This window comes from Scyliorhinus torazame, chromosome 10, assembly GCF_047496885.1.
Source record: "Scyliorhinus torazame isolate Kashiwa2021f chromosome 10, sScyTor2.1, whole genome shotgun sequence".
NCBI lineage: Eukaryota > Metazoa > Chordata > Chondrichthyes > Carcharhiniformes > Scyliorhinidae > Scyliorhinus > Scyliorhinus torazame.
The window spans coordinates 120,091,334-120,110,162 of NC_092716.1; the positions used below are offsets into that span (position 1 = coordinate 120,091,334).

Below are 18,829 nucleotides of genomic sequence, written 5' to 3' on the forward strand. Positions count from 1 at the left end.
TCAGTCTACATTAAATTGTGCTGGAATATCAGTATAAATTATATTTTGCAGGAATATCAGTATAGATTATAATGTGCTGGAATATTGGTCTAGATTATATTGTGCTGGAATATCGGTTTAGATTATATTGTTCTGGAATATCAGAATAAATTATATTTTGCTGGAATATCAGTCTAGATTATATTGTGCCAGAATATCGGTCTAGATTATATTGTGCTGGAATATCAGTCTAGATTATATTGTGCTGGAATATCAGTCTAGATTATATTGTGCTGGAATATCAGTATAAATTATATTTTGCAGGAATATCAGTATAGATTATAATGTGCTGGAATATTGGTCTAGATTATATTGTGCTGGAATATCGGTTTAGATTATATTGTTCTGGAATATCAGAATAAATTATATTTTGCTGGAATATCAGTCGAGATTATATTGTGCCAGAATATCGGTCTAGATTATAATGTGCTGGAGTATCAGTCTAGATTATATTTTGCTGGAATATCAGTACAAATTATATTTTGCGGGAATATCAGTCCAGGTTATATTGCACTGGAATATCAGCCTAGGTTATATTGCCCTGGAATATCAGACCAGATTATATTGTGCTGGAATAACGGTCTAGACTATATTGTGCTGGAATATCAGTCTAGATTATATTGTGCTGGAGTATCTGTCTAGATTATAATGTGCTGGAATATCAGTCTAGATTATAATGTGCTGGAATATCAGTCTTGATTATAATGTGCTGGAATATCAGTCTAGGTTATATTGTGCTGGAGTATCAGTCTTGGTTATAATGTGCTGGAATATTGGTCTAGATTATATTGTGCTGGAATAGCAGTATAAATTATCTTTTGTTGGAATATCAGTCTAGATTATGTTGCACTGGAATATCAGTCTACATTATAATGTGCTGGAATATCAGTATAAATTATATTTTGCTGGAATATCAGTCTCGGTTATATTGCTCTGGGATATCAGTACAAATTATATTTTGCTGGAATATCACTATAGATTATAATGTGCTGGAATATCGGTCTAGGTTATATTGCGCTGGGATATAAGTATAAATAATATTTTGCTGGAATATCAGTATAGATTATAATGTGCTGTATTATCGGTCCAGATTATATTGTGCTGGAATATCGGTCGAGATTATATTGTCCTGGAACGTCAGAATAATTTATATTTTGCTGGAGTATCAGTCTAGATTATATTTTGCTGGAATATCAGTATAATTTATATTTTGCTGGAATATCAGTATAAATTATATTTTGCTGGAATATCAGTCGAGATTATATTGCGCTAGAATATCGGTCTAATTTATATTGTACTGGAATATCAATATAAATTATATTTTGATGGAATATCAGTCTAGATTATATTGTGCTGGAATATCAATCTAGATTATAATGTGCTGGAGTATCAGTCTTGGTTATAATGTGCTGGAATATTGGTCTAGATTATATTGTGCTGGAATAGCAGTATAAATTATCTTTTGCTGGAATATCAGTCTAGATTATGTTGCACTGGAATATCAGTCTACATTATAATGTGCTGGAATATCAGTATAGATTATGTTGTGCTGGAATGTCTAGATTATATTGTGCTGGAATACCAGTATAAATTATATTTTGCTGGAATATCAGTATAGATTATAATGTGCTGGAATATCGGTCTAGATTATAATGTGCTGGAATATCAATCTAGATTATAATCTGCTGGAATATCGGTCTTGATTCTATTGTGCTGGAATATCAGTCTATATTATAATGTGCTGGAACATCAGTATAAATTATATTTTGCTGGAATATCAGTCTAGATTATAATTGTGCTGGAATATCAGTCAAGATTATATTGCGCTGGAATATCAGTCTAGATAAAATTGTGCTGGAATATCAGTCTACATTAAATTGTGCTGGAATGTCTCTAGATGATATTGTGCTGGAATACCAGTATAAATTATGTTTTGCTGGAATATCAGACTAGATAATATTGCGCTGGAAGATCAGTCCAGATTATATTTTGCTGGAATATCAGTCTAGATTATATTCCGCTGGATTATCAGTCTAGATTATATTGCGCTGGAAGATCAGTCTAGATTATATTCCGCTGGAATATCAGTCTAGATTATATTGCACTGGAATATCAGTCTAGATTATAATGTGCTGGAATATCAGTTTAGATTATATTGCGCTGGAATATCAGTATCAATTTTATTTTGCTGGAATATCAGCCTTTTTTATATTGTGATGGAATATCAGTCTGGATTATAATGTGGTGGCATATCAGTATAAATTATATTTTGCTGGAATATCAGTCTTGAATATATTGGGTTGAATATCAGTCTAGATTATAATGTGCTGGAATGTCAGTCTGGATTATATGCTGGAATATCAGTATAAATTATATTCTGCTGGAATATCAGTCTGGATTATATTGCGCTGGAATATCAATCTAGATTATATTGCTGGAATATCGGTCTAGATTATATTGTGCTGGAATATCAGTTTGAATTATATTTTGCTGGAATATCAATCTAGATTATATTGATCTGGAATATCAATCTAGATTATATTGTGCTGGAATATCAGTATAAATTATATTGCGCTGAAATATCGGTCTAGATTATATTTTGCTGGAGTATCAGTCTAGATTATATTTTGCTGGAATATCAGTCCAGATTATATTGTGCTGGAATATTAGTCCAGATTATATTGTGCTGGAATATTAGTCTAGATTATATTGTGCTAGAATATCAGTATAAATTATATTTTGCTGGAATATCAGTCGATATTATATTGCCCTGGAATATCTGTCCGAATTATATGTTGAATTCTCTGGAGTGTGGGTTGAATGTACAATTACCCACTGAAGAGAAGGCGAGAGGAGATTGCAAGGTGAAAATAAAAGGGACAAGTGAGAGTGGCGTGGGCCACTCTCTGAAGCTTTTACCCAATTGCTATTTGCAGTTATGTCTTACACAGGGTGACTGTTGTTCAGAAACTGACTAGTCTGACTTTGCTGGAACGCCCTTGACTTCTCGCCATGACTACCATGACCATGGCATTTTAGAGGGGCAGGTTTAGCTCACTGGGCTAATTCGCTGGCTTTTAAAGCAGACCAAGGCAGGCCAGCAGCACGGTTCAATTCCCGTACTAGCCTCCCCGAACAGGCGCCGGAATGTGGCGACTAGGGGCTTTTCACAGTAACTTCATTGAAGCCTACTCGTGACAATAAGCGATTTTCATTTCATTTCATTAATAGTCCTTGTGCAGCTGTTATGAGTAATTCACTAAAACAAATCTCACCAATTCCGGCAGGCTATGAGTATATTACTGCTGCCACAAAACATTACCGAGAGTTTGTCGAGCCTGATGAATATCGTGGATGAAGTCTGGTACTACGCTGGAGACAGGTCCACAGACGTGAGTAACAAAAGTGTCTCTGTGTTATATTAGCAGTGCTGAACTTGGAAGGAGGGGGATCAGACTGAAGGGGGGGAAGGAGGTGTTCGACTATTAGAGAGCGAGGGGTGAATCTGAGGAGTGAGTGCAGGTTTACCAGTTGATAATGGCTGGAGTACAGTTAAAGGCCAGGGTTTAGAGAACCCCAAAGTGTATCATGGAGTTCATCTGACCCACAACTTTTAATTGATTGTGGTATGGGGAGCACACGGCCCACTCTACAGGTGTGGTACAACAGAAAATGGAAACGTTTTTTTAAAGCAAAACAAGGTTTATTCTATGAACTCAAGTTAACCTTTTTAAAACAAACTGAGCATCTTAGCAACCAGTAAATCAAATACACACCCCAAAGAATACAACACTAAGTAACCTGTATGCTGTCCTTTTACACCCAAAAGACTTAACAAACCTTCAAACAGGAGCACATTAGGGTTTACATTCACACTCTGACATCACTCCAGTAACATGAGCAGCTCCATTTCTTAAAGGTACATTTCATAAACACCCATTTCTTAAAGGTACTCTCACATGACACCACCCCCCAAGAAAAAAAAAACCCATCAACTTCAAGATGGTTTCATTTTTCACCTTTGCACTATCCTTTAAGAAATACACACAGTAAATATACTTAGAATCATAGAATCATAGAAGTTTACAGCATGGAAACAGGCCCTTCGGCCCAACCAGTCCATGCCGCCCAGTTTTTACCATTAAGCTAGTCCCAGTTGCCCGCACTTGGCCCATAACCCTCTATACCCATCTTACCCATGTAACTATCTAAATGTTTTTTAAAAGACACAATTGTACCCGCCTCTACTACTACCTCTGGCAGCCCATTCCAGAAACTCACTACCCTCTGAGTGAAGAAATTGCCCCCCTGGGCCCTTCTGAATCTCCCCCCTCTCACCTTAAACCTATGCCCTCTAGTTTTAGACTCCCCTACCTTTGGGAAAAGATGTTGACTATCTACCTTATCTATGCCCCTCATTATTTTATAGACCTCTATAAGATCACCCCTAAGCCTCCTACGCTCCAAGGAAAAAAGTCCCAGTCTATCCAGCCTCTTCTTATAACTCAAACCATCAAGTCCTAGTAAATCTTTTCTGCACTCTTTCCAGTTTAATAATATCCTTTCTATAATAGGTTGACCAGAACTGCACACAGTATTCCAAGTGTGGCCGTACCAATGTCTTGTACAACTTCAACAAGACGTCCCAACTCCTGTATTCAATGTTCTGACCAATGAAACCAAGCATGCCGAATGCCTTCTTCACCACCCTGTCCACCTGCGACTCCACCTTCAAGGAGCTATGAACCTGTACTCCTAGATCTCTTTGTTCTATAACTCTCCCCAACGCCATACCATTAACTGAGTAGGTCCTGGCCTGATTCGATCTGCCAAAATGCATCACCTCACATTTATCTAAATTAAACTCCATCTGCCATTCGTCGGCCCACTGGCCTAATTGATCAAGATCCCGTTGCAATCCTAGATAACCTTCTTCACTATCCACTGTGCCACCAATCTTGGTGTCATCTGCAAACTTACTAACCATGCCTCCTAAATTCTCATCCAAATCATTAATATAAATCACAAATAACAGTGGACCCAGCACCGATCCCTGAGGCACACCACTGGTCACAGGCCTCAAGTTTGAAAAACAACCCTCTACAACCACCCTCTGCCTTCTGTCGTCCAGCCAATTTTGAATCCAATTGGCAACCTCACCCTGGATCCCGTGAGCTTTAACCTTCTGCAACAACCTACCATGCGGTACCTTGTCAAAGGCTTTGCTAAAGTCCATGTAGACAACGTCTACTGCACTGCCCTCATCTACCTTCTTGGTCACCCCCTCAAAAAACTCAATCAAATTTGTGAGACATGATTTTCCACGCACAAAGCCATGCTGACTGCCCCGAATCAGTCCTTGCCCCTCAAAATGCTTGTAGATCCTGTCTCTCAGAATACCTTCTAGCAACTTACCTACTACAGACATTAGGCTCACCGGTCTGTAGTTCCCAGGCTTTTCCCTGCTGCCCTTCTTAAACAAGGGCACAACATTCGCCACTCTCCAATCTTCAGGCACCTCACCTGTGGCTGCCGATGATTCAAATATCTCTGTTAGGGGACCCGCAATTTCCTCCCTAGCCTCCCACAACATCCTGGGATACATTTCATCAGGTCCCGGGGATTTATCTACCTTGATGCGCTTTAAGACTTCCAGCACCTCCTCCTCTGTAATATGCACACTTCTCAAGACATCACTATTTATTTCCCTTAGTTTCCTAACATCCATGCCTTTCTCCACCGTGAATACCGATGAGAAATATTCATTCAGGATCTCACCCAACTCTTGTGGCTCTGCACATAGATGTCCTTGTTGATCCTGAAGAGGCCCTACTCTGTCCCTAGTTACTCTTTTCCCCTTTATGTATCTGTAGAATCTCTTTGGATTCTCCCTTGCATTATTTGCCAAAGCAATTTCATGTCCCCTTTTTGCCCTCCTGATTTCCCTCTTAACTCTATTTCGACAATCTCTATACTCTTCAAGGGATCCACTTGATCCCAGTTGCTTATGTACGTCATATGCCTCCTTCTTCTTTTTGACCAGAGTCTCAATATCTCGAGTCATCCAGGGTTCCCTACTTCTACCAGCCTTGCCCTTCACTCTAAAGGGAATGTGCTTACCCTGAACCCTGGTTAACACATTTTTAAAAGCCTCCCATTTACCAGCCGTCTGGTCATGCTTTACACACTCTCCCTTCCTGCCTTTTGTTTCTGTCCCCACTGACTTCCTACATCGGTTCCCATCCCCCTGCCACATTCGTTTAAACCCTCCCCAACTGCACTAGCAAACACCCCCCCGAGAACATTGGTTCCGGTCCCACCCAGATGCAGACCGTCCGATTTGTACAGGTCCCACCTCCCCCAGAACCGGTCCCAATGTCCCAATTTAAACAAACATACTTGTTTGTTTAAAAAAACAACACACGCAAACAGGTATAATAATATAGTCCATTTTTTCCGTTCTTCTTCCTCCAACTGAAATCCTTCTGTTCATCACATTCGTGACAAAGCGTCGGCTATCACGTTTTCCCGTTCTGCCACATGTACAATTTTTAAATGAAATGGCTGTAACAATAAACTCCAGCGAAACAGCCTTGCATTGTTATTCTGGAATCGCTCCAAAAACATTATGATCAGTCTATACAATGGGGTCAGACAGATTGCTGGTCACATAAATGTGAAAATGTTGCAAAGCCAGCACCAAACTCTCCTTCTCAATCATTGAATACTTTTTCTGGTGAGAATTCAATTTCTTTGAAAAATAACCAATAGGCTGCGCGAACCCTTCGTCGTCTTGTAGAAGCACCGCACCTACGCCCACATTACTCGCATCAACAGCCACTTTGAATGGTCTGGTATAATTTGGGATGGCTAACACAGGAGCAGTGGTTAACACAGCTTTCAGGCCGTCAAATGCCTGTTGACACTCCGCTGTCCACTGGAATTTGTTACGCTTCTTGAGCAAGTCCGTCAGTGAAGCGACCACACTGCTAATATTTGGAACAAATTTCCGGTAAAATCCACTCATACCAAGAAATCGCATTATTTCCCGTTGTGTCGAGGGTATCGGAAACTCCCCAATAACTTTTGTTTTCACATCCCGTGGGACCATTCGACCCTGTCCGGTTGTATGACCAAGGAAAGTGACTTGGGCTTTTCCAAATTCACTTTTGTCTAGGTTTACCACCAACCCCGCCTCCTGAAGTCGATCGAATAACTCCATCAGATGTTTTAAATGGTCTTTCCACGTCTGGCTGAAAATTACCAGATCGTCGATGTACACCGCACAATTTGGTAATCCTGAAACAACTTTGTTAGTTAACCGTTGAAATGTGGCTGGGGCTTTTTTCATGCCAAATGGCCTAACTTTGAATTGGTATATACCATCTGGAGTCACAAAAGCTGAAATCTCCTTCGCCCTTTCGGATAAAGGTACCTGCCAGTAACCTTTAAGTAAATCCAATTTGGAAAGAAAAGCTGATCATCCCATTTTCTCAATGCAATCCTCCAAACGTGGGATAGGATAAGAGTCCGTTCTTGTAACTGAATTAACCTTTCTATAGTCCACACACAACCGTTGGGTACCGTCTGGTTTAGGTACCATCACTCTGGGTGAGCTCCATTGGCTGCAACCCACTTCAATTATGCTATTTTTAAGCATACCCTCAATCTCTTTGTTAACCTGTGCCAATTTTAAAGGGTTGTTTGATTGGAACAGCATTTCCCACATCTACATCATGTATAGCCATTTTAGTACATCCCAATTTATCTCCACAAACTTGCCCATTAGGGCAGCACGGTAGCACAAGTGATTAGCACTGTGGCTTCACAGCGCCAGGGTCCCAGGTTCGATTCCCCGCTGAGTCACTGTCTGTGCGGAATCTGCACGTTCTCCCCGTGTCTGCGTGGGTTTCCTCCGGGTGCTCAGGTTTCCTCCCACAGTCCAAAGACGTGCAGGTTAGGTGGATTGGCCATGATAAATTACCCTTAGTGACCAAAAATGATTAGGAGGGGTGATTGGGTTATAGGGATGGGGCTTAAGGCTCGATGGGCCGAATGGCCTCCTTCTGCACTGTATGTTCTATGGTCATGTGATATCAAAGAACAAAGAAATGTACAGCACAGGAACAGGCCCTTCGGCCCTCCAAGCCCGTGCCGACCATGTTGCCCGACTAAACTACAATCTTCTACACTTCCTGGGTCCGTATCCCTCTATTCCCATCCTATTAATGTATTTGTCAAGATGCCCCTTAAATGTCACTATCGTCCCTGCTCCACCACCACCTCCGGTAGCGGGTTCCAGGCACCCACTACCCTCTGTGTAAAAAAGTTGCCTCTAAACCTTGCCCCTCTCACCTTAAACCTATGCCCCCTAGTAATTGACCCCTCTACCCTGGGGAAAAGCCTGTGACTATCCACTCTGTCTATGCCCCTCATAATTTTGTAGACCTCTATCAGGTCGCTCCTCAACCTCCGTCGTTCCAGTGAGAACAAACCGAGTTTATTCAACCGCTCCTCATGGCTAATGCCCTCCATACCAGGCAACATTCTGGTAGTGTGGCGACCAGAATTGAACACTATACTCCAAGTGTGGCCGTACTAAGGTTCTATACAGCTGCAACATGACTTGCCAATTCTTATACTCAATGCCCCGGCCAATGAAGGCAAGCATGCCGTATGCCTTCTTGACTACCTTCTCCACCTGTGTTGCCCCTTTCAGTGACCTGTGGACCTGTACACCTAGATCACTCTGACTTTCAATAATCTTGAGGGTTCTACCATTCACTATATATTCCCTACCTGCATTAGACCTTCCAAAATGCATTACCTCACATTTGCCCGGATTAAACTCCATCTGCCATCTCTCCGCCCAAGTCTCCAAACAATCTAAATCCTGCTGTATCCTCTGACAGTCCTCATCGCTATCCGCAATTCCACCAACCTTTGTGTCGTCTGCAAACTTACTAATCAGACCAGTTACATTTTCCTCCAAATCATTTATATATACTATAAACAGCAAAGGTCCCAGCACTGATCCCTGCGGAACACCACTGGTCACAGCCCTCCAATTAGAAAAGCATCCTTCCATTGCTACTCTCTGCCTTCTATGACCTAGCCAGTTCTGTATCCACCTTGCCAGCTCACCCCTGATCCCGTGTGACTTCACCTTTTGCACTAGTCTACCGTGAGGGACCTTGTCAAAGGCCTTACTGAAATCCATACAAACAACATCCACTGCCCTACCTGCATCAATCATCTTTGTGACCTCCTCAAAAAACTCTATCAAGTTAGTGAGACACAACCTCCCCTTTACAAAACCATGCTGCCTCTCACTAAGACGAGCAAGGAGGGGACATGAGAAGTATTTGGCAGGAAGGATCAAGGAAAACCCAAAAGCTTTCTATAGGTATGTCAGGAATAAGCGAATGACTAGGGAAAGAGTAGGACCAGTCAAGGACAGGGATGGGAAATTGTGTGTGGAGTCTGAAGAGATAGGCGAGATACTAAATGAATATTTTTCGTCAAAGAACAAAGAACAAAGAACAAAGAAATGTACAGCACAGGAACAGGCCCTTCGGCCCTCCAAGCCCGTGCCGACCATACTGCCCGACTAAACTACAATCTTCTACACTTCCTGGGTCCGTATCCTTCTATTCCCATCCTATTCATATATTTGTCAAGATGCCCCTTAAATGTCCCTATCGTCCCTGCCTCCACTACCTCCTCCGGTAGTGAGTTCCAGGCACCCACTACCCTCTGCGTAAAAAACTTGCCTCGTACATCTACTCTAAACTTTGCCCCTCTCACCTTAAACCTATGCCCCCTAGTAATTGACCCCTCTACCCTGGGGAAAAGCCTCTGACTATCCACTCTGTCTATGCCCCTCATAATTTTGTATACCTCTATCAGGTCGCCCCTCAACCTCCTTCGTTCCAGTGAGAACAAACCGAGTTTATTCAATCGCTCCTCATAGCTTATGCCCTCCATACCAGGCAACATTCTGGTAAATCTCTTCTGCACCCTCTCTAAAGCCACCACATCCTTCTGGTAGTGTGGCGACCAGAATTGAACACTATACTCCAAGTGTGGCCTAACTAAGGTTCTATACAGCTGCAACATGACTTGCCAATTCTTATACTCAATGCCCCGGCCAATGAAGGCAAGCATGCCGTATGCCTTCTTGACTACCTTCTCCATCTGTGTAGCCCCTTTCAGTGATCTGTGGACCTGTACTCCTAGATCTCTTTGACTTTCAATACTCTTGAGGGTTCTACCATTCACTGTATATTCCCTACCTGCATTAGCCCTTCCAAAATGCATTACCTCACATTTGTCCAGGTTAAACTCCATCTGCCATCTCTCCGCCCAAGTCTCCAGACAATCTAAATCCTGCTGTATCCTCAGACAGTCCTCATCGCTATCCGCAATTCCACCAACCTTTGTGTCGTCTGCAAACTTACTAATCAGACCAGTTACATTTTCCTCCAAATCATTTATATATACTACAAAGAGCAAAGGTCCCAGCACTGATCCCTGTGGAACACCACTGGTCACAGCCCTCCAATTAGAAAAGCATCCCTCCATTGCTACCCTCTGCCTTCTATGGCCTAGCCAGTTCTGTATCCACCTTGCCAGTTCACCCCTGATCCCGTGTGACTTCACCTTTTGTACTAGTCTACCATGAGGGACCTTGTCAAAGGCCTTACTGAAGTCCATATAGACAACATCTACTGCCCTACCTGCATCAATCATCTTAGTGACCTCCTCGAAAAACTCTATCAAGTTAGTGAGACACGACCTCCCCTTCACAAAACCGTGCTGCCTCTCACTAATACGTCCATTTGCTTCCAAATGGGAGTAGATCCTGTCTCGAAGAATTCTCTCCAGTAATTTCCCTACCACTGAAGTAAGGCTCACCGGCCTGTAGTTCCCGGGATTATCCCTGCCACCCTTCTTAAACAGAGGAACAACATTGGCTATTCTCCAGTCCTCCGGGACATCCCCTGAAGACAGCGAGGATCCAAAGATTTCTGTCAAGGCCTCAGCAATTTCCTCTCCAGCCTCCTTCAGTATTCTGGGGTAGATCCCATCCGGCCCTGGGGACTTATCTACCTTAATATTTTTTAAGACACCCAACACCTCGTCTTTTTGGATCACAATGTGACCCAGGCTATCTACACCCCCTTCTCCAGACTCAACATCTACCAATTCCTTCTCTTTGGTGAATACTGATGCAAAGTATTCATTTAGTACCTCGCCCATTTCCTCTGGCTCCACACATAGATTCCCTTGCCTATCCTTCAGTGGGCCAACCCTTTCCCTGGCTACCCTCTTGCTTTTTATGTAAGTGTAAAAAGCCTTGGGATTTTCCTTAACCCTATTTGCCAATGACTTTTCATGACCCCTTCTAGCCCTCCTGACTCCCTGCTTAAGTTCCTTCCTACTTTCCTTATATGCCACACAGGCTTCGTCTGTTCCCAGCCTTTTAGCCCTGACAAATGCCTCCTTTTTCTTTTTGACGAGGCCTACAATATCATTCGTCATCCAAGGTTCCCGAAAATTGCCGTATTTGTCTTTCTTCCTCACAGGAACATGCCTGTCCTGTATTCCTATCAACTGACACTTGAAAGCCTCCCACATGTCAGATGTTGATTTGCCCTCAAACATCCGCCCCCAATCTATGCTCTTCAGTTCCCGCCTAATATTGTTATAATTAGCCTTCCCCCAATTTAGCACATTCATCCTCGGACCACTCTTATCCTTGTCCACCAGTACTTTAAAACTTACTGAATTGTGGTCACTGTTACCGAAATGCTCCCCTACTGAAACATCTACCACCTGGCCGGGCTCATTCCCCAATACCAGGTCCAGTACCGCCTCTTCCCTAGTTGGACTGTTTACATATTGTTTTAAGAAGCCCTCCTGGATGCTCCTTACAAACTCTGCCCCGTCTAAGCCCCTGGCACTAAGTGAGTCCCAGTCAATATTGGGGAAGTTGAAGTCTCCCATCACCACAACCCTGTTGTTTTTACTCTTTTCCAAAATCTGTCTACCTATCTGCTCCTCTATCTCCCGCTGGCTGTTGGGAGGCCTGTAGTATACCCCCAACATTGTGACTGCACCCTTCTTATTCCTGATCTCTACCCATATAGCCTCACTGCCCTCTGAGGTGTCCTCTCGCTGTATAGCTGTGATACTCTCCTGAACAAGTAGCGCAACTCCGCCTCCCCTTTTACATCCCCCTCTATCCCGCCTGAAACATCTAAAACCTGGAACGTTTAGCTGCCAATCCTGCCCTTCCCTCAACCAGGTCTCTGTAATGGCAACAACATCATAGTTCCAAGTAGTAATCCAAGCTCTAAGTTCATCTGCCTTACCCGTAATGCTCCTTGCATTAAAACATATGCACTTCAGGCCACCAGACCCGCTGTGTTCAGCAACTTCTCCCCGTCTGCTCTGCCTCAGAGCCACACTGTCCATATTCCCTAGTTCTCCCTCAACGCTCTCACCTTCTGACCTATTGCTCCCGTGCCCACCCCCCTGCCATACTAGTTTAAACCCTCCCGTGTGACACTAGCAAATCTCGCGGCCAGGATATTTATGCCTCTCCGGTTTAGATGCAACCCGTCCATCTTATACAGGTCACACCTGCCCCGGAAGAGCTCCCAGTGGTCCAGATAACCGAAACCCTCCCTCCTACACCAGCTGTTTAGCCACGTGTTTGTCTGCTCTATCTTCCTATTTCTAGCCTCACTGGCACGTGGCACAGGGAGTAATCCCGAGATTACAACCCTCGAGGTCCTGTCTTTTAACTTTCTGCCTAGCTCCCTGAACTCCTGCTGCAGGACCTCATGCCTCTTCCTGCCTATGTCGTTAGTACCAATATGTACAACGACCTCTACCTGTTTGCCCTCCCCCTTCAGGATTCCCTCTACCCGTTCGGAGACATCCTGGACCCTGGCACCAGGGAGGCAACATACCATCCTGGAGTCTCTTTCACGTCCACAGAAGCGCCTATCTGTTCCCCTGACTATAGAGTCCCCTATAACTATTACTCTTCTGCGCTTTGACCCTCCCTTCTGAACATCAGAGCCAGCCGTGGTGCCACTGCTCTGGCTGCTGCTGTTTTCCCCTGATAGGCTATCCCCCCCGACAGTATCCAAAGGGGTATATCTGTTCGAGAGGGGGACAACCACAGGGGATTCCTGCACTGACTGCCTGCCCTTTCTGGTGGTCACCCATTTCTCTGCCTGCACCTTGGGTGTGACCACACTTACATAACTGCGATCTATGACGCTTTCCGCCACCTGCATGCTCCTAAGTGCATCCAATTGCTGCTCCAACCGAACCATGCGGTCTGTGAGGAGCTGCAGTTGGGTGCACTTTCTGCAGATGAAGCCATCCAGGACGCTGGAAGCCTCCCGGACCTGCCACATCTCACAGTCAGAGCACAGCACCCCTCTAACTGACATTGCGTCAATTAATTAAAATTAAAATTTGTCTTTTTTTTTTTAATAAATACTTTTTTTTTTTTAAATTACAAAGTTACTGTCAACTATCTGTTTCCTAGCACTAGATTTCTAATAGAAATGCGATAGCTAACTATAATATCCTCCGATCTCTGGCTTAGATATCCTCTAAATTATAATTAAGTTATTATGTTTAATTAGTTCCCAAATAGTCAAAAAAATTTAGGTTAGAATCCCAACCAGCCACTCAGGTCACAGCTTTTCTGTGATGTCACTTCAGTTTCCCCCCGACACACACAATTTGAAAAAAGGTATAAAAGTAAAAATCACTTGCTTACCTTCTGAGATGTTCTCAGGTTCTCTCGCTGACAGAGACTGCTCCTCCACCTCCAATCCTTGGCCTGCACAATGCTAATAATATATAATATAATATGGCACTTACCTTACACCAATGGGTCTCGGGTTTCCTCTCCACCAGAATTTATTGGGGGGGGGGGGGGGGGGACTTGCCAGAGGTCGAACTTCCGGTTCCCGCCGAAATCCAATGGGCTGCTCCTGTAAAGGTAAGAGCTTTTAAACTAACTACTCACCTCCCAGAAGGCCCCTGCGCACCGCTGCCGCCGAAATCCAATGGGCTGCTCCTGTAAAGGTAAGAGCTTTTAAACTAACTACTCACCTCCCAGAAGGCCCCTGCGCACCGCTGCCGCCGAAATCCAATGGGCTGCTCCTGTAAAGGTAAGAGCTTTTAAACTAACTACTCACCTCCCAGAAGGCCCCTGCGCACCGCTGCCGCCGAAATCCAATGGGCTGCTCCTGTAAAGGTAAGAGCTTTTAAACTAACTACTCACCTCCCAGAAGGCCCCTGCGCACCGCTGCCGCCGAAATCCAATGGGCTGCTCCTGTAAAGGTAAGAGCTTTTAAACTAACTACTCACCTCCCAGAAGGCCCCTGCGCACCGCTGCCGCCGAAATCCAATGGGCTGCTCCTGTAAAGGTAAGAGCTTTTAAACTAACTACTCACCTCCCAGAAGGCCCCTGCGCACCGCTGCCGCCGAAATCCAATGGGCTGCTCCTGTAAAGGTAAGAGCTTTTAAACTAACTACTCACCTCCCAGAAGGCCCCTGCGCACCGCTGCCGCCGAAATCCAATGGGCTGCTCCTGTAAAGGTAAGAGCTTTTAAACTAACTACTCACCTCCCAGAAGGCCCCTGCGCACCGCTGCCGCCGAAATCCAAAGGGCTGCTCCTGTAAAGGTAAGGTCAGTATTCACTCAGGAAAAAGATAATGTTGTGGAGGAGAATGCTGAGCCCCAGGCTAATAGAATAGATGGCATTGAGGTACGTAGGGAAGAGGTGTTGGCAATTCTGGACAGGCTGAAAATAGATAAGTCCCCGGGACCTGATGGGATTTATCCTAGGATTCTCTGGGAGGCCAGGGAAGAGATTGCTGGACCTTTGGCTTTGATTTTTATGTCATCATTGGCTACAGGAATAGTGCCAGAGGACTGGAGGACAGCAAATGTGGTCCCTTTGTTCAAAAAGGGGAGCAGAGACAACCCCGGCAACTATAGACCGGTGAGCCTCACGTCTGTAGTGGGTAAAGTCTTGGAGGGGATTATAAGAGACAAGATTTATAATCATTTAGATAGGAATAATATGATCAGGGATAGTCAGCATGGCTTTGTGAAGGGTAGGTCATGCCTCACAAACCTTATTGAGTTCTTTGAGAAGGTGACTGAACAGGTAGATGAGGGTAGAGCAGTTGATGTGGTGTATATGGATTTCAGCAAAGCGTTTGATAAGGTTCCCCACGGTAGGCTATTGCAGAAAATACGGAGGCTGGGGATTGAGGGTGATTTATAGATGTGGATCAGAAGTTGGCTAGCTGAAAGAAGACAGAGGGTGGTGGTTGATGGGAAATGTTCAGAATGGAGTACAGTCACAAGTGGAGTACCACAAGGATCTGTTCTGGGGCCGTTGCTGTTTGTATTTTTTATCAATGACCTGGAGGAAGGCGCAGAATATTTGTGAGTAAATTTGCAGACGATACGAAAGTCGGTGGTGTTGACGATAGTGTGGAAGGATGTAGCAGGTTACAGAGGGATATAGATAAGCTGCAGAGCTGGGCTGAGAGGTGGCAAATGGAGTTTAATGTAGAGAAGTGTGAGGTGATTCACTTTGGAAGGAATAACAGGAATGCGGAATATTTGGCTAATGGTAAAGTTCTTGAAAGTGTGGATGAGCAGAGGGATCTAGGTGTCCATGTACATAGATCCCTGAAAGTTGCCACCCAGGTTGATAGGGTTGTGAAGAAGGCCTATGGAGTGTTGGCCTTTATTGGTAGAGGGATTGAGTTCTGGAGTCAGGAGGTCATGTTGCAGCTGTACAGAACTCTGGTACGGCCGCATTTGGAGTATTGCGCACAGTTCTGGTCACCGCATTATAGGAAGGACGTGGAGGCTTTGGAGCGGGTGCAGAGGAGATTTACCAGGATGTTGCCTGGTATGGAGGGAAAATCTTATGAGGAAAGGCTGATGGACTTGAGGTTGTTTTCGTTGGAGAGAAGAAGGTTAAGAGGAGACTTAATAGAGGCATACAAAATGATCAGGGGGTTAGATAGGGTGGACAGTGAGAGCCTTCTCCCGCGGATGGAAATGGCTGGCACGAGGGGACATAACTTTAAACTGAGGGGTAATAGATATAGGACAGAGGTCAGAGGTAGGTTCTTTACGCAAAGAGTAGTGAGGCCGTGGAATGCCCTACCTGCTACAGTAGTGAACTCGCCAACATTGAGGGCATTTAAAAGTTTATTGGATAAACATATGGATGATAATGGCATAGTGTAGGTTAGATGGCTTTTGTTTCGGTGCAACATCGTGGGCCGAAGGGCCTGTACTGCGCTGTATTGTTCTATGTTCTATGTTCTATGTAATACGTCCATTTGCTTCCAAATGGGAGTAGATCCTGTCTCGAAGAATTCTCTCCAGTAATTTCCCTACCACTGAAGTAAGGCTCACCGGCCTGTAGTTCCCTGGATTATCCTTGCTACCCTTCTTAAACAGAGGAACAACATTGGCTATCCTCCAGTCCTCCGGGACATCACCTGAAGACAGTGAGCATCCAAAGATTTCTGTCAAGGCCTCAGCAATTTCCTCTCCAGCCTCCTTCAGTATTCTGGGGTAGATCCCGTCAGGCCCTGGGGACTTATCTACCGTAATATTTTTTAAGACGCCCAACACCTCGTCTTTTTGGATCTCAATGTGACCCAGGCTATCTACACACCCTTCTCCAGACTCAACATCTACCAATTCCTTCTCTTTGGTGAATACTGATGCAAAGTATTCATTTAGTACCTCGCCCATTTCCTCTGGCTCCACACATAGATTCCCTTGCCTATCCTTCAGTGGGACTGCTCTTTCCCTGGCTACCCTCTTGCTTTTTATGTACGTGTAAAAAGCCTTGGGATTTTCCTTAACCAATTATTTGCCAATGACTTTTCGTGACCCCTTCTAGCCCTCATGACTCCTTGCTTAAGTTCCTTCCTACTTTCCTTATATTCCACACAGGCTTCGTCTGTTCCCAGCCTTTTAGCCCTGACAAATGCCTCCTTTTTCTTTTTGACGAGGCCTACAATATCTCTCGTTATCCAAGGTTCCCGAAAATTGCCGTATTTATCCTTCTTCCTCACAGGAACATGCCGGTCCTGTATTCCTATCAACTGACACTTGAAAGCCTCCCACATGTCAGATGTTGATTTGCCCTCAAACATCCGCCCCCAATCTATGTTCTTCAGTTCCCGCCTAATATTGTTATAATTAGCCTTCCCCCAATTTAGCACATTCACCCTAGGACCACTCTTATCCTTGTCCACCAGCACTTTAAAACTTACTGAATTGTGGTCACTGTTCCCGAAATGCTCCCCTACTGAAACCTATACCACCTGGCCGGGATAGCTCTTTCAGGTCAGTCCATCTGTCCTCTGGAAGGTAACTCAACAATTTATCCCAATGATTAAGAACATCCTCGTTTTCATAGATTACATAGAATTTACAGTGCAGAAGGAGGCCAATCGGCCCATCGAGTCTGCACCGGCTCATGGAAAGAGCACCCTACCTAAGTCCACACCTCCACCCTATCCCCATAACCCAGTAACCCCGCCCAGCACTAAGGGCAATTTTGGACACTAAGGGCAATTTAGCATGGCCAATCCACCTAACCTGCACATCTTTGGACTGTGGGAGGAAACCGGAGCATCCGGAGGAAACCCACGCAGACACGGGGAGAACGTGCAAACTCCGCACAGACAGTGACCCAGCGGGGAATCGAACCTGGGACCCTGGAGCTGTGAAGTAATTGTGCTAACCACCATGCTACCTCGTTTTCCAATTTAATTTGAGGTATGTCCCTCACAGTCATCTGGATTTGGTTCGTCACTTTGACTTAGAATCATTAAAACCTCCTTTTTCTCACCTTCCCTTTCAAAGTACCTTGTAAGCATATTCACATGACACACTCGGTGAGTCTTCCTTCTATCTGGTGTTTTTACCACATAATTCACCTCACTTAATTTCCTTTCAATCTGATAAGGTCCACAAAACCTATCTTTTAAAGGCTCACCTACCACTGGTAACAATACTAAAACTTTATCTCCACTGGCAAAATTACGAACTTTGGATTTCTTGTCTGCTACCCGTTTCATCACATTTTGTGCAACTTTTAAATGTTGTCTAGCCAATTCACCTGCTCTATTTAATCGTTTCTAAAATTTGACACGTAATCCAATAATGTAATTTCTGATTTCACACTCACCAATTTTTCCTTAATCAATTTAAGTGGTCCTCTTACCTCAAGACCAAAAATTAGTTCAAAACGACTAAATTTGGTTGACTCATTAGGTGCATCCCGAATTGCAAACAGTACGAATGGAATTCCTTTATCCTAATCCTCTGGATAATCTTTTTTTTAAAAAATATATTTTATTCAAGATTTTTTGGCCAAACATAACAGTACATAGTTTTTCTTTTAAACAACAATAAAGCAATATAAATAACAGTGGCCAGTTTTAAACAAATAAATAAATAATATATAAACAGAAACAAAAACAAAACTAAATGGCAACTGCCTTGTCAAAAATAGTTACTCTCCAGATACAATCCAACAGTCCAATATACATTACCTATAACAAATGTCTATACATATACAATGACATCCCTGAGAGCCCGCCCGGATCTCCCCCCCCCCCCCGACGAACGGTTGCCACCGCCTGGTGAACCCTTGGGCCGAACCCCTTAATACGAACTTGATCCGTTCTAACTTTATAAACC

The 18,829-nt window shown here is 43.9% G+C and overlaps 2 protein-coding genes across 2 annotated transcripts in view; one reads left to right on the forward strand and one right to left on the reverse strand.

Annotated features, from left to right (window-relative positions):
* Nucleotides 1-18,829, reverse strand: part of ciapin1 (cytokine induced apoptosis inhibitor 1) — a 132,460-nt gene that overhangs the window by 77,237 nt on the left and 36,394 nt on the right. The gene's annotated exons all lie outside the window — the stretch shown is intronic.
* coq9 (coenzyme Q9 homolog (S. cerevisiae)) overlaps nucleotides 1-18,829 on the forward strand; it is a 71,044-nt gene that overhangs the window by 25,115 nt on the left and 27,100 nt on the right. The window contains exon 6 of the mRNA XM_072518680.1: nucleotides 3,327-3,431. Within this exon, the coding sequence (XP_072374781.1) occupies nucleotides 3,327-3,431 (105 nt within the window). The remainder of the gene's footprint in view (nucleotides 1-3,326; nucleotides 3,432-18,829) is intronic.